The sequence below is a fragment of the Saccopteryx leptura genome, chromosome 9 (assembly GCF_036850995.1).
Source record: "Saccopteryx leptura isolate mSacLep1 chromosome 9, mSacLep1_pri_phased_curated, whole genome shotgun sequence".
NCBI lineage: Eukaryota > Metazoa > Chordata > Mammalia > Chiroptera > Emballonuridae > Saccopteryx > Saccopteryx leptura.
The window spans coordinates 50,808,400-50,824,058 of record NC_089511.1 but is presented as its reverse complement, the minus strand read 5'-3'; the positions used below and the strand labels follow the sequence as shown (position 1 = coordinate 50,824,058).

Here is a 15,659-nt window from a genome sequence, read left to right as displayed (position 1 = left end):
GGTTGGAGAGTATATTTAGCATTCAGGCAAAATTGATTATTAATTGTTATTTAAATGAATGAAACACTATGTGTTGGCCCAGGATGAGGCTTGGAGAAACACCAAGAGGGTTTCTGCCCACAGAGAACTTAGAGAGTCTGGTAGACTAAAGAGGTGCTTCAATATCCATGTTTTCATTTAAACTTTTGAATTAAAATTTAATTAATAAATTAAGAAAACATACTTGATAAATAGACCTATGCTTAAAGATTTGCAAATAAACACAAGAATTCAATCATTCCCTTTGGAGGTGTTTGGAAAGTAGTGTGTGTTATTCCACAAACAGGATGACTTAACAAGTAAAATTGGAAAGACAATAAAGCATTTTATAATAAATCAACCGAGAGATGACACACAGGACAGATTATATACATTGTTATACATATATAATAAGATATGTATACACACAGAGATCTCGAAGAGAGGATGGGGCCAATTTTTAAAATGACATATTACAAAGAAATAGAAACTATTATTCTTTCATATCGATAGCTCAATCTCAAGCTTTCCATGAGAAATAATGTGTCCTGTAGGTCATCTCTCAGTTGCTTGATTATGAAATGCTTTATTGTCTTTCTAATTTTTCTTATTAAATTTTATCTTCAGATCAGATTCTTTATTTCAAAACATATCTTTTTAAATGTTACATGGTTTATGATGTTTTTATTAAAAAATTATTTAAACCAAAATACATCTTCTTTAACTTTTAAGCTAAATAGCAGTAGGAAGAAACAGCAGCATTTGGCTTCAGTGGAAGGTTAGGTGAGGTTTGGAGAGTTAGGCAGTTTGGAACAGGTGATGCAATTTTGTTACATTGGAAGTGACTCATTCTGTCACCGCTGAGTGTGATATTTGAAATTGTTGTCTGGAAGCAAATGTATGAAGCCAGTACTGTTTTGAAAAACATGAATAATAGTTCATCAAGATTTGTTCATCCTAGAAAATAAATAAATGTAAGACACTGATTTAAAAATAATTGAAATGTTAGTTTTCTCCACTACTGATAAAGATACACTAAAATAGAGTTTGAAATGAGAAAAATTATTTATGAAATTAGTACAAAAATTTATAGGAGGAAACACAATATGCAATATAAAATAATTTCTGTCCCATATATTTAATTCAGTATTAATGACATCAACCTGGAGTAAATAGATGCTGTGGGCAGGCACTGTGATAAGTAGTGGGGTCATAGAGAACATAAGTAGTACCTTCCCTGAAGTTGCTTAAGAGTGAGAAACAAACATGGTATAGTGTCCCCTAAAAATCATTTTCTCCCTTATTTTAGTAAGAAAATTTCCTCATCATTTTTTATTACTGGCCAGACAGCTACCTTTGTAAAGTTTGCATATTTTAGCTTTTCTTTTTTTTTTACAGAGACAGACAGAGAGAGAGAGAGAGTCAGAGAGAGGGATAGATAGGGACAGACAGACAGGAATGAAGAGAGATGAGAAGCATCAATGATCAGTTTTTCGTTGCGACACCTTAGTTGTTCATTGATTGCTTTCTCATATGTGCCTTGACCGTGGGCCTTCAGCAGACCAAGTAACCCCTTGCTTAAGTCAATGACTTTGGGTCCAAGCTGGTGAGCTTTGCTCAAACTAGATGAGCCCACTCTCAAGCTGGAGACCTCGGGGTCTCGAACTGGAGTCCTCGACATCCCAGTCTGACACTCTATTCACTGTGCCACCACTTGGTCAGGCTGTTTTAGCTTTTCTTGATCTAAGTACTGCACAAGAGGATAAAAGCAGATAAAGAGTGCAACTTCATTTTGAGAATAAACCCTGTCCTTCTACTTCTTCCCTTCTGTCAGATGGGAAGAGCTGCTGCACATGTTAATGACCCAGCTTCAACTGTTCACAGTGACCACGCCTGGGAGATACCAGAGCAACACGTTAATGACCCAACTTCAACTGTTCACAGTGATCATGCCTGGGTGATACCAGAGCAAGAAGGGGGAATAAACCTGGGTGCCTGATCAACCACGGGAAGTATAGCTGCTCCTCCAGCCTTTTCCACTCAGCTCAAGGATATCACATGAAAAACAAATAAACATGTATCTTATTTTAACCACTATACTGAGGACTGTCTGCCACTCCAACACAGTGAATCCTAATACAATAAAGAAGCAAATAACAATTTAACACTAGATATTTGCCACAGTCTTGTTCCTCAAATAGTCTTGCCAATTTTTGTAAAAGGCAACTTCATTATTCTGGTGTTCAGGACAAAAACTTGGAATTCTTTAGTCCTCTCTTTATCTCAATACTATTTTCAATCTAATCCATCATTAAATACTCCTGGCTGAACTTTCAAAATAGGTTCCAAACACAGCAATTCCATCCTCATTGGGCATGTCACTCTCTTTGTGCACTTTGTTTTCATAGTATTTATCACCACCTGACCATGTGTGTATATATATATATACACACACACACATATATATATATATTCACATACATATACATTACAAATATTTGTTTATTTATTATATATCTCCTAGTTTATGATAAAAGCACTATGTTAACAAAAAAAATTTGTATTATTTGGTCTGTACTATAACAAAACACAAAACACTTAGAACAATACACATGGTATACACAAAAGAAGTATTTCTTAAATGAATAAATTGGATAAATGAACACAACACAGTCTGGCAAATGTGCCTGTATAAAAGGATGCAGAGGATGCTACAGGAACTTCCAAGAAGAGAATCCCACCCCGCTAGGAGGTGTAAAGTGACTTCTTAGCAGAGTTTTAGCTCTTGACTCTAAAGAGCAGTAACGTTTTAGTATATCTTTTCCTGTCAGAGGAAAATACATTCAGTGTCACATAGACACAACCACTTATTTGACTATGTTGAAGCAGAGCCATGGAATGGTGAGTGCAGAATCTAGCAGGGAATTGATGGCTACACCAGGTACCTAACACAGGACATGATCCTTGACCTATACAAGGGCAGGCAAAGTTGGTTTACAGTTGTGAGTATGTGAAACTGTTGATTCTTATATTATTATTTATTGCATCATTTTCCATTCAAACAACTGTAAACTTACGTTTGTCCACCATGTATTATATTATATGACAAATGAGGAAATGATGCCTAAAATAGATTAGAGTGCTTCCCCAAGGTTACTTAGCTAATTAGATAGCAAAACCAAGATTTCAGTCCATATCTGCCAAGCTCCCATACCCAGCTCTCTTCATGCCACTGTAGAGCTTGCTATCCTAAAGAGTTTGGGTTTTTACCATGGCAAGGCACTGGAAAACATCAAGCAGGGAGAGGGCATAAACACATTTGTTGTTTGAAAAGAGTTTCTCATAGTAATGTAGAGAGTGTATGAAAGTGGAGTAAGCCTAGAAATAGGAAGACCTAAAAAAATTATTGGAAAAATTCAAAAGGAGTTATGGCGGCCTGAACTATAGCAGTAGCAAACAGGGAGGCATGATAGTGATAAGCTAATGGGATGACTAGGATTTGCCGATCAACAAATGCAGAGCCTGAAATAACTCCTCGATTTCTAGTGTGCATTGTTGTTAAGGAATAACGATGTCTTCCAGTGAGCTCAGAAGTGGAGCAGGTAAAGTGCAAAGAGGATGATTTCAATCTCTTCAACATAGTCACATGACTGCTTAATCGATGGATCTGGATTAAACTTCCCATGATTTATTATTATTTTTCCAGTGGTCATTTCTCTACACGACTACTAAGATCAAATGGCTAAAATTTGTAACATAAACCACATACAAACATGAGGCAGAAACCTAGTTCAGTAATCTAGTTATGTCAAGAAAAATCTATCCTGGCTCTAGCCCTCAGTTGGTTAGAGCGTTGCCCTGATACACCAGGGTTGTGGGTTCCATCCCCAGTGAAGACACGGACAAGAAAAACCAATGAATGCATAAATAAGTGGAACAAAAAAAAATCTATGTTTCTCTCTCTTCTACCCCCTTCCTCTCTCTCTAAAGTCAATAATAAATAAATTAAAAAAAAAAACTTTAAGTCTATTCTTTGTGAAGACAGGAAACAAAATGCATTGATGCAGATACCACTGAGCTATAACTTGCACAAAAATACTCAATTCTTAATATTAATTTCCCAGCACAATAGAATGTTATATGTATTCACAGTTGGAGTAAGCCTTTTTTTTCCCCAATGATACTTATCTCTTAAAAGTTGTTTTTGGGAGAAGAAAGACGAAAGTTGTCTTTCCAAGAACAATAAATGAAAGCGGCAAAGTTATTTCTTTTTTAACTTATTCCAAGAAAATACTTAATAGCCTAGTGGTGACATATCAAAAAATAAAAAAGCAAATGCACTAACAAATAAAACAAATAAAAAAGACTCTTGTAAAATGTATCATGAGAGAAATTTATAGAGATTTCAAACATTTACCTAGCAATAAGAACTAAAAAAGACATCCAATCAATAGCTGGCAATTAAGATTTCTATATGCATTGAGATTACTACACTGAGACCATGTATAAAATAATGTATTCTTTTAAAAAGTTTTGAAAGCATTTAAGATATTAGATAAGCTATTGTACTGAGCCTTCAAAATATACAGAGTTACATCTTATAGGATTTTTAAGTAAGAAATGAGCACAGTATAAAACCATTTCCTTCTTCAAAATTTATAATTGAATTAAAATAATATTTCTATTATTTCTTTAGAATTATAATTAAAGTCTAATTACCCCCCAAAAAACCCATCAGTATTGTACTACACTAATTCAAGATAATCACTGGGGAACTCAATTCAATTCCCAAATCTTGAACATCAGAAAGTGTGCAAACAGAGCCCACAGAATGCATCAATACCTTTCAAACTGTGCAATGAAATGTAATTAAGAGAATAATAAGCACTTCCGTGAAACGTACTTTCCCATTGTTGATCTGCATTGACAATTTGCTCTAGATTTAAATGCAGGCCTTTACAGAAGTTTTTCTGCTTCAAATTTACCAAGACTTCATTTACAAGACATTTGCTTTGTTACATGATCCTATTTATGTACTATTTGGGGAAGGAGGAGGCAATACCTGATATTTTTACTTTAATGCCAGCTTGTAGCTCAAAACAAAGATCCAGTTGGTCATCTTAGTCTTCAGGTCATATGGTTAGGCAGTAGTTCTTAAACTTTTAGTCTCAGAACCTCTTTACATAATCTAAAATTATTCAAAACCTCAAAACATTTTGTTTGTGTGGGCTGATGTTTACTCAATTAGACCTTAAAACTGAGAAAATTTTAAAATATTTATTCACTTGAAAATAATAAACTTAACATGTTAAAATATATATTTTTATAAAATTAATGGCATTTTAAAAACAAATAATTTAATAAAAACTATGCCATTATTTTACACTTTTAGAAATCTAATTGATGTGTGGCTCAATAGAAGACAGCTGCATTCTTTGCTTCTGCATTTAATCTGCTGCTAGATTGATAACACATCATATAGCTTCTAGAAAACTCCACTGTACATCACAAGAGAATGAGACAGAAGACAAATGGCATGCTTATGTTATCATGAAAATAGTTTTGACCTCAAGGAGCACCTAACAGGTCTCCAGACTACATTTTGAGAATTACTGCTTGTTGGGCAGATAAAATATACTATGCTCACTTCGTAAAGATGGCGCTGCCCAGGTGGAAGCCTGTTGCTCAGGTGATTGCTTGGATGGGCATAATTGTATTAATGTGTGTTGGGGGAGGGCTTTCACGCCAAAAGGTGTTTTTTTTTTTAAGATTTTATTTATTCATTATAGAGGAGAGAGAGAGAGAGAGAGAGAGAGAAGGGGGGTTGGAGCAGGAAGCATCAACTCTCATATGTGCCTTGACCAGGCAAGCACAGGGTTTTGACCGGCAACCTCAGCGTTTCCAGGTTGATGCTTTATCCACTGTGCCACCACAGGTCAGGCCCCCAAAAGGTTTTAAAAGGAAGAGAGATCACGTTGTTCTGGGAGAAGAGTGATTAGTTCTAGGAGAAGCCTATGCTGTAGGAGAGCAGAGAAAGGCCACATGGAGGAGGCAGGAGAAGATAGAGGAGTGCAAAGAGAGAAACCAGTTTGTGCAGAGAGAAGGAGATGGGGAACAGAGGTGAATAAGGCTGGTGAGGTACAAACCTTTGATTCTAGGAAACTCGGAGAAGTCAGTGGCTTTGGGATCCCTGAATGGAAAGGGAAGTATTTTCCCACTGTGTGTATTTCTTGCCCGCTGGGTGCAAACTAGGATTAAAGCTAATGGTCCACCAGTTCGTGTCTCTGTTGTTTTATTACCATCTGTCTGAATCAAATGCAAACCTGCATATGCCAGGCAGCTGTGATGGTGGTTGTCTACTGACTTTACACTGCTTTAAGGATATTAGTTTGCAGAAAATAGGATATTTTCAGTTACTATAAATATTTTTCATGGCCAGTTTAAAATATTTATAACTATATCTATTAAATGTGTTAAATATATAAAAGTTTTAGTCTGTTGCATATAAAAGTACTATAATTAGGATAATTAAATTCATCAATTTTCCTTTTAAGTCTAGTTTAGTTAACATAATACTCCTATTTCCATACTCCGACCTCTCACTGAGCTTTCAGATCTGTGTATCCATTGTCAATGACTTGACATTTGCAGTGGGATGTCAAAGAGACATCTTAACTTCACATTGTCAAAACAGAACCCTTGATTTACTTTCTCTTCATTTTTAAAAGATTTTATTTATTGACTTTAGAGAGAGAGGAGAGAGAGAGAAAGAACAGGGTGGCAAAAAACAGAAAGCATCAATTTGCTTCTTGTATGTGCCTTGACTAGGCAAGCCTGGAGTTTCGAACCAACGACCTCAGCATTCCAGGTCAACGCTTTATCCACTGTGCCACCACAGGTCAGCCTTGATTTACCTTCTTAAACATGAACTGCTCTCACTTTTTTCTTCTCAGAAAATAGCACCACCATTCACTCAACATTTTAAACAAAAAACCTAAAGGCCATTCCCAACTTCTCTATGAGTTTTCAAAATACATCATCTTTCTTTTGTCTCCCATGCTGCCATTGTAGCCCAAGCCAACATTATATTTTGTTTGGATTACATCTGTAAGCCTCCCAACTGGTATCCTCATGTCCCCCCAAACTTTATACTATTTACCAGCCTTTGATAATTAGTATAATGAATTTATCTACTTATAAAACATAGACCATGTCCCATCTCAACCTAAATTCTTAAAATTCCATCTAAATTTCTTGGAATAAAAAATGAACTACTTAGAGTGTCTAACATATGACTTCGGCTCTGCTAACATCTCCAAGCTTAATTCATGCCATTGCCTTCTTTCTATCTCTTCAACATGCCAAGATTTCCCCACTTTATAGCTCTTCTACTTGCTGCTGTCCTCATCTGAAATCTACTATGGAGACTTTTGTGCGTCTGGCTATTCCTGGCCATTTACGTCTCACCTCAAATGTTCCCCTCTCAAAGTAGCCTTCTCTGACCCAGCTGATCATTGCCAGACCCACCTTCATGGTTCTCTCTTATATCACCTTGTTATATCTAATTTACTCATATATATAATTTATATATCACTAGGTGGAAGTATTTGGCTTATTTCCGTGCATGTTCTTTGTCTTTTCCCCCTACCATCATCACCAGAATGTAAACTCTAGAAAAACGAAACTGTATGTGATTTGTTCACTATTTTATCCTCAGTATCCACTGAGACATAGTCAAGCACTGGGAAGATACTTGGAGGAATTGAATTAGAAATAAATAAATAACCCACTAAATAAGTAAACCACAGTAGAAACATTGTGTTGAAAAAATAACAAATACTTCCGTTGCTATTCTCAATTATCAAGGGAAATACAAACAATTCCATATATTCATGGACTACAGTTATCAAATCCACACTACTTTATCTCTAATGGCCTTTCTAATTTTGTACGACCACACCATATGGCGGGAGGAAAGCACGCTATTTTAGCAATGCCTGCTATGTACATATGTAACCTAATTCTCAACACAAAGAAAAAGCTGCAAAATTTTTTTTCTTATTTCATATGCCTGTGACCTTTAGAATTAATGTAATAGATAAAAATTTAAATGTATAGAACTAAATAAAAAGAAATTTTAAGACTTTTCAACAAGTCATCTTAATTTTTAAGAGACTGGCATGTAAAATGAATGATGCAGAAAAAATCTACAAAGTTCTTTTTCTTTGCTGACTAATTTTTAATTCACTTGAGAGCCTTATCATCAGTACTTAAGATTATTGTTATTAATCTTGTTTTTTATGTAAATTTAAATTTAACTATTGATAGAATCCGATATATGATATTACAATCACCCCATCATCTCCTGACATGTAATCTGAACTCTAAGAGTGATTAATTTTATGTAAATTCATATACACATATATGGATACACAGTACAAATATATACATATTTCCAATAAGGTGTAAATAAAAATCTTTGCACTTGAAATATGAAGCAAATTACTATAAATCTTTAAAAATGGCTTTATTTTGAGGTCATGTGCTAACATTGAATAAATCATCAGGGATAGTAACATAAAATTTAATATACTGTAAAATGATGCTCTGTAAACATGATTCAAATTTACAATATTACATTATGTTGTAGCTATAAAAATTATACATATATGATGAGACATATATGATAAGTATGTGTATGGTTTTTGGGGAAAGACCAATACTATTAATTAAACCCCTGAAAACAAATGTTCACTGCTTTCTTTTTTACCAGTGGGAACTAAATGATCTTTTAAAGATGTATGCCACTTTTTGAAGAAAAATTTTAAAAACATTGACTATTAATTATAATTTTATGTAAAGTTTTAGTTTTCCTCTGTAACTATATCATTATGTAAATGCAAAATGCAAAACCATCTATCATAAGAGTTTGTATAACATCACTAGGTATTTTTTCTAATATGTCATTGCTATTGATAAATGAACAGAATAACTTAATTTTGTTCAATATTGAAATGTATAAGCATAACTTAACTGTTCTTATTAAGTTAAAATAGTAAACAGTAAACAAAAATTAAATGATCTGATTTTAAAAGCACTTGCTATCATTATTGTTATGAATAACTATAAAGAAGCTTTGTGGTATATAGAAAGCAATTCACTTTAGTAATATTGGGCAAATTAGACAGAAAAAATGATACTAAGATCTTTAATGTAAATACACTTAATAATAATTCCTTTATATTTTAATATGCATAAAATGTGAATTCTCAAGAATTGAGTTTAAGACTTTAAAAAAGTTATCTATAGTAATTCAAAATGTCTGTGTACTACTTAAGGAATTTTAATACAAAATTAAATTAGTTTTCATCAAGAAAGAGTTTATAGGAGGGCCTAAGTATAAAGATCGGATTCAGGATGCTGCCTTCCAATGCTACAGTAATTAAATTCAGATATAGTATGTGCAATTACAGGTTGCATTTATCAAATGCAGAGTCATGGGAGAATTCCAACAAGAACTTCAGAGACCTATTTTGATGTTCTCTAGGTGGGGATGGGGGTGGGCTGTTGCCATGGTAGGCACACCACGCAGCTGCACTATGCTGAGAAGTAGCTCCAATCTGCCCTGCCCTTTGAAAGTATGCCAAAATAAACATTAAGCATTGAAGGATATTTCATTAGAAGGATGGATATTAAAGGCATTATTCTATCCACCCTCCACACAAATAATTGGAAATCTTGTTAAAGTCTAAAGAAACACAGTTATGTGTTTTTAAAATAAACCCACAACAACTTTAGAATCCTGTTTAACAGTCAGCATGCAAACTACTGCATAGATCCATGTAATAATGGCTGAAGTAAATTTCACCTCATTAGTAAGAAATCAATGTGTTTCTACACTACTGCCAAAAGGTACCAATCCAATAAAGAATAAGCGATTATTCTTTATTTTTAATTTTCATCAAAAATGTGTTTTAAACATCCAAATTTGGCATTTTATGAAAACTGAAGAATAAATTGGTATTTTAGCAAAATAAATTCTTATATAAATAAAATATATAACTTTTATAAAGTAAGAATAAAAAGAAAATATATACATATACTTATACCTTTTTACCATAATCTATGACCTGCTTTAGATTAAATAATTTCAGATTAAATATTTAAGAAAATTGCTGTTTTTCCAAATGTCATCTCAGTAAAAAGAAACATTATGTTGAAATTATTTTAGCTTTCAGGAATCTTGAAACATAAGCAAAGCCACATTATTTACCTTGTCAATGTAGTACATTCAATTCCACAATTAATAACTTGGAAAGAAACTGAAAAACTATGTATTAATAGAACCACACTTGACAAGATCATATTTTAGAAAATCAAACAATGACTTAAGTATTCCAATGAGTATTAAAAATACTACCTTTCAAAATGTCAGTTTTTCAATAATGATGTTCTTGACTAATTCATCTTGTTAATTTTTCATGAATTGTACAGCAAATGCCATTACTTTATACTGGTATAAATGCATGCATCCTTACGTATTTTAGCAAAAATAAGAGTACTACTCAGCCTAATCACCTATCTATTCATCAATTCTGTTACTAAATGTCATGATTTTTTCCAAATATAAAATCAACTCTCCCAGAATAAAGAAATTGCTATTATCAAGCATATTCAAAAACACACTTACTTTTCCCTTATAAAGAATTCTTAAAATACAATGGGGAAAAAATGTATTGCCTTTCCAGCCTCCTGCTTTGGAAAGGACAACTCTCTTTTAGATTAATGATGTAGATATATTCCTTGATTGATAATATCTTATACACCTAACCAATGCATGGACATATATACACATAAACACATACATAGGCATGAAAAGTAGTGCCTTCCAGAATTTCTTACAAAGATACAAGAAGCACAAACCAAGTAGAAGATGGCTAGATTTGAATTCATTGAAAGTGATAACTTCTTTTCATCAGAAGATATCACAAAGGAGTCAAAATACAAACTATAGATGGAAGAAGATATTTGAAATATATATAATTGATAAAGGTTAAGCTTCAAAATATGTAAAGTTAACCAATGAAACACAGAAAAGTGGGTGGAAGAATACCACAGCCACTTCACAGAAGACACACAAACAGCCCTTAATTGTAGAAAAAGTTTCTCAATATCATTAGTAATCAGTATCCTTCCAATCAAAATAACTGGAAACAATCCAAATATAACCAATAGTAAAAAAAATAATAATATTTTTTGATTAATACTGAACAGTATTAATCTGAACATAATACTGAACAGTAAAAAGTAACAGAAGAATGCATGCAGTCTTACTTATTTTATACAATAAAAGCACAAAATAAAGCACAAAAACTTTTAAAAGTAAACGTACACATCCAGAGGGGTGGGTGTTGAAGAGAAAACCTCCGGAATACTGAGGTTTCAAAAGCTAACTTGTGGGATATCCATTCAGAAACCCACAGATAGAATCTTGGAGTTTGGAGAAGGGATGTGAGATGTGTTAGGAGTCAGCCACAAGGAAGCCCCCCTCTGTCCACACCGAGTTTCTCCACATGGGTACTCTGACGCTGCTAGAAGGCCTCCTGAGATGGGGTACTTGCCATCACATCAGGGTGTTCATTTCACTTTTGCAACATATTAATTAGCAGAAGATTAATTCTAAAGTCTTCTTCCCTACAATTTGCATTTCTTCAAAAATAATTCTCTTTCATGTGACAGTATTTCAGCATTTAATAAGTTAGCTTTCCCTTCTAAAACTTTCATCTATACATGAAACAATGTTAATTAAAATATATATATTATATAATATATAATATATAATATATAATACTGACTCAAGTATATTAAACTTTTTTTGAAGGGTGGCATCTCAAAATTCACATGCCCTCTAAATATCTTAGTTTCCTGTGTTTGCTATTAACTGCATATCTGGAATATATTTTAACACTCACATTTAATACTTCCATAGTCTTCTTGTTTATGATATTTTTCATAAATAAATATTTGTTTTTATTTTTCTATGAACAGTACAAAAGCTTGCTTTTTAATGTTAACATTATGAGCTTGGTCCTGTAAAGGAACTGCAGAAATATTTTTAAGTGCAACTGTATTTCAACTATTCTAAAGATAGCTCTCAAATTAATATGAAAAACTCTTAAGGTCAAAAGGCAACACCTGATTTGAGAGAATAAAATAGTCTATTTCTTATGTTAAATTTACTGAGAGAACTAATATGTATGAAAATACATTCTATCCCTTTATACTCTCAGGTAGTGTTTTGAATACCAATTGACATGGTGAGGCTCATCATTAATGTTCCAGTTTATATAAAATCACTCTTTGAATGTCAGCTTTCAGTACATCATTTAATAATATAAAGCCAGTAAAAATGTTCAGGGGCGGGAGGAATACAAGTAAGTTGCAGTATAAATTTGTGTGTTTACTGTCGATGAAGGCTAGCATGATTCACATCCAGTTTGAAAAATAATTAGTAGTAGACATCAGCAGCAGACATAACAGGTAGACGTGGTATCAACCAACTCACTGAGAAAAGAAGCAAATGACCCGTCTTCAGAAGACAAGAGTGAAGTTTCAGTGCAGTCACAACAGAAATATGAGGCTGGTCTCTGAGAGTTGATGTAAATAATCACAGATCACGTACTGTACAAAAGTCCTTTCAAAAGAATCATTTTATAATAACCTAAAAGTATTGTTCCTTCTTTAAAAAAATTTAGAGAGAAACAAAATCAATGCTATTGATTATAGACAGAAAAAAATAGAGTTTTCAAGGTATATAGTAGAGTTTAGCCCTAAACAATGACACAGAGGTAGAGCAAGATTAAGCCAAATCACAGCCATTTTTGTAATAAGAAAATAAGATCTAATAAGAGAAGAGGAATGGATACAAGCTGAATCATATAAAGGTCAGTAAGCAGTTCAATGTTTAAAAGATGTGGAAATGCCTAAAAGGTATCTATAGGAAACATCTAGATTATTTTCTTTTTGACATATTAGTATTTGAGTTCTATTCTTTTTTGCAAGTAATCAAACCATTTTTTTAAAGTCATATGGATTAATGTTGTACATCTTATATGAGCTCCCAAACAGGGTTCTTTATAACAAATTTGTGCTGATAGTATATGTAATCTGTATACTTCAAAATTTAACATTAAGTACAGGATCCCTGGAGCCTGCTAGCCAATATTTCACCACAAATGCTATGTGTATGATCTTGGCTAAGTTATTTAACTTATCAACACATCAGTTTTTCATCTATTAATATGTAGATAATATATTACCTACCTCTTAAGGTTGTTATGTTTAACTCTAAAGTGATTAAACAGTGCCTGGCTTATATAAGTATTTAATAAAAGCTATTAGCATTAACAAGCATCTCTTGAAAAAAAATTAATGATTTTATTTAAGTTTTACTTAAAATAGCCAATGGTCTAAGAACATTAAATGGACCCTTGTCATTGTTAGAAAATAAAATGTAATCTGCTTCCACAATAAAAGATCATAGAAATGCATGGAACCAGTATTTCTAGCAAATCCACCATAATAATAGGTATGAATTAGATATTTTACAATATGAAAATATTAGGTTAAACTCCCAAAGAAGATGTTTTATTCACATCACCAATTCTGAATTACTAAATCAGTATTTGTTTTATTTTGGATGACAGTAAAGTTTATCTTTATGATAAGCCTGGCTAGGTGGCTCAATGGATAAAATGTCATCCTGGCACTCCAGGGTCAAGGGTTTGATCCCCCAGCAGGGCACATATAAGAAACAATCAATGAGTGCACAACTAAACAAAACAACACAACTAAGTGAAACGAGTTGCTATGCTCTCTCTCTCTCTCTTTTTCAAATCAATGAAAAAAAAAGAGAGCAAAAGTATAAAAATATTAACAAATGTTACATCATAATTAAGGTCAATGACTGTTTAAGAAAGTAAATTCCATTCAAGTATTTTGTAAGTCATTCATATATTTGAAAACATAATTTAAATGTAATCAGAACCTTAGCAACTTAATCCACTTATTCTGCCCCAATAAGAAACTAATAGCAAGTAATTATCAAAGCTTGAAACTGAATACTAGCCAGCAATTAAGTATCTAAAAGTGGCAGAACTTTATGTGCTTGAAAATTCATGATAATATATTTACATTACCTCTAGAAGATTTTCCCCAGTCATCCTAATTAGTGAAGTAATATCATATGACTATTCTCTTTTGTTAAAATGATGAGAAAATTTGGCATTTAGGTATGCAATACTACTTGGGACACTGCCCAGGCTTATATAAAAATCACTTAAACAAACATTTTATGACAAACACTTCCTTTAATGCAAGAGGTACTAGAAAAATTGGACTGATTTTCCTTCGGTGTTTTTATGAATGTCTTGATAATAAGCAAGTGTGTGAAAGATCCTCTATATCTTATTCATTCATTGTTGCTATGGTATACCCTTCGTAAATATTAATGTTCACAGATGAAAAAGAATTCACTTATAATAAGAATATTGTCATCTAAAGTTTAAGATTGAATGTGTTGATAAAAATACTAATTAAACAATGAAACATTTCCTCAATTAAAACTCATAAAAATTTAAATAACTGGAGTTTGTTTTGTTATTTAAATTATTGTCACATAAGGATAGTAGCACAAGATCAGCCAAAGTGACATTGAACTTTTTAGAATTACAGGTTGGGGTCATGCTAACATCAATTTAAGTGATTAAGGTCATTGTGGTGACTTTAACTATAAGGCAATCAACAGTCATTATTTCAGGTTTCTTTCTTCCCACAAAATGAAAACATACCATTATAAATTCCAAGTTAGAAATGCACATTAAGAAAATCTACTTGAGCATAAAACATATTTACATAGTGTATGCTTCAGTTTTTTTCAAAGCAGTTTTTACCTTAAGTTTGTCTGAGATGTATGAAAATAAGTCATTACTCTTATTAATTAGGTAGCTAAAATGCCATCCAACCTTTATACTCTGCCTCTATCTCACATATATAAAACACTGAAACATTCATTCTCTTTTTATCAAAGCATCATATATTGAAAGTTAAAGGTAGAGTTGAGACACTTTATCAGACCAAACATACTTCTAATAGCCTTGAGCTTGCATTGAAGCTTTTTGAGCTTGCTCAATGATCTGACAGTATATGGTCTTACTCAGTACAATAAATAGCATTTCTTTCTCTCACATTATACTTGGTTTTTGAAAAAAAAAATGGGATTGTCATAGTAATATTCGAAACACAAGCACTTCATACAATTAGTATCTAAGTAGTGTTCCTCCTCTTTTCAAAGTGTTTTCCCACAAAAAAGGGGGAGGGGAATGAAATTCTCTCATGGCATATATGTGCAGGCTGGTAAGATGAAAAGGGAATATTTGGTTGTCAAAGAAGCAAGATTACAAGCCATACCTTCCATGACATACACCAGTGACCCCACATCTCCTTCTTTGATGATGCAACTGTCTTTGCCATATTCCACCGGGTACATACAATCCACAATCTCCTGGATTTGGGACAGCTCCAAGTTCTTCATAAAGTCATTGTCAAGGATGGCTTCCTTTATGAGATCCTTGGACCTATGA

At 33.0% G+C, this 15,659-nt stretch overlaps 1 protein-coding gene across 2 annotated transcripts in view; it reads right to left on the bottom strand.

The window, feature by feature from the left end:
• Positions 1 to 15,659, bottom strand: part of PRKG1 (protein kinase cGMP-dependent 1) — a 1,422,417-nt gene that overhangs the window by 1,211,259 nt on the left and 195,499 nt on the right. For both annotated transcript variants that reach the window (XM_066349797.1, XM_066349796.1), the window contains exon 2: positions 15,487 to 15,653. In XM_066349797.1, the coding sequence (XP_066205894.1) occupies positions 15,487 to 15,653 (167 nt within the window). The remainder of the gene's footprint in view (positions 1 to 15,486; positions 15,654 to 15,659) is intronic.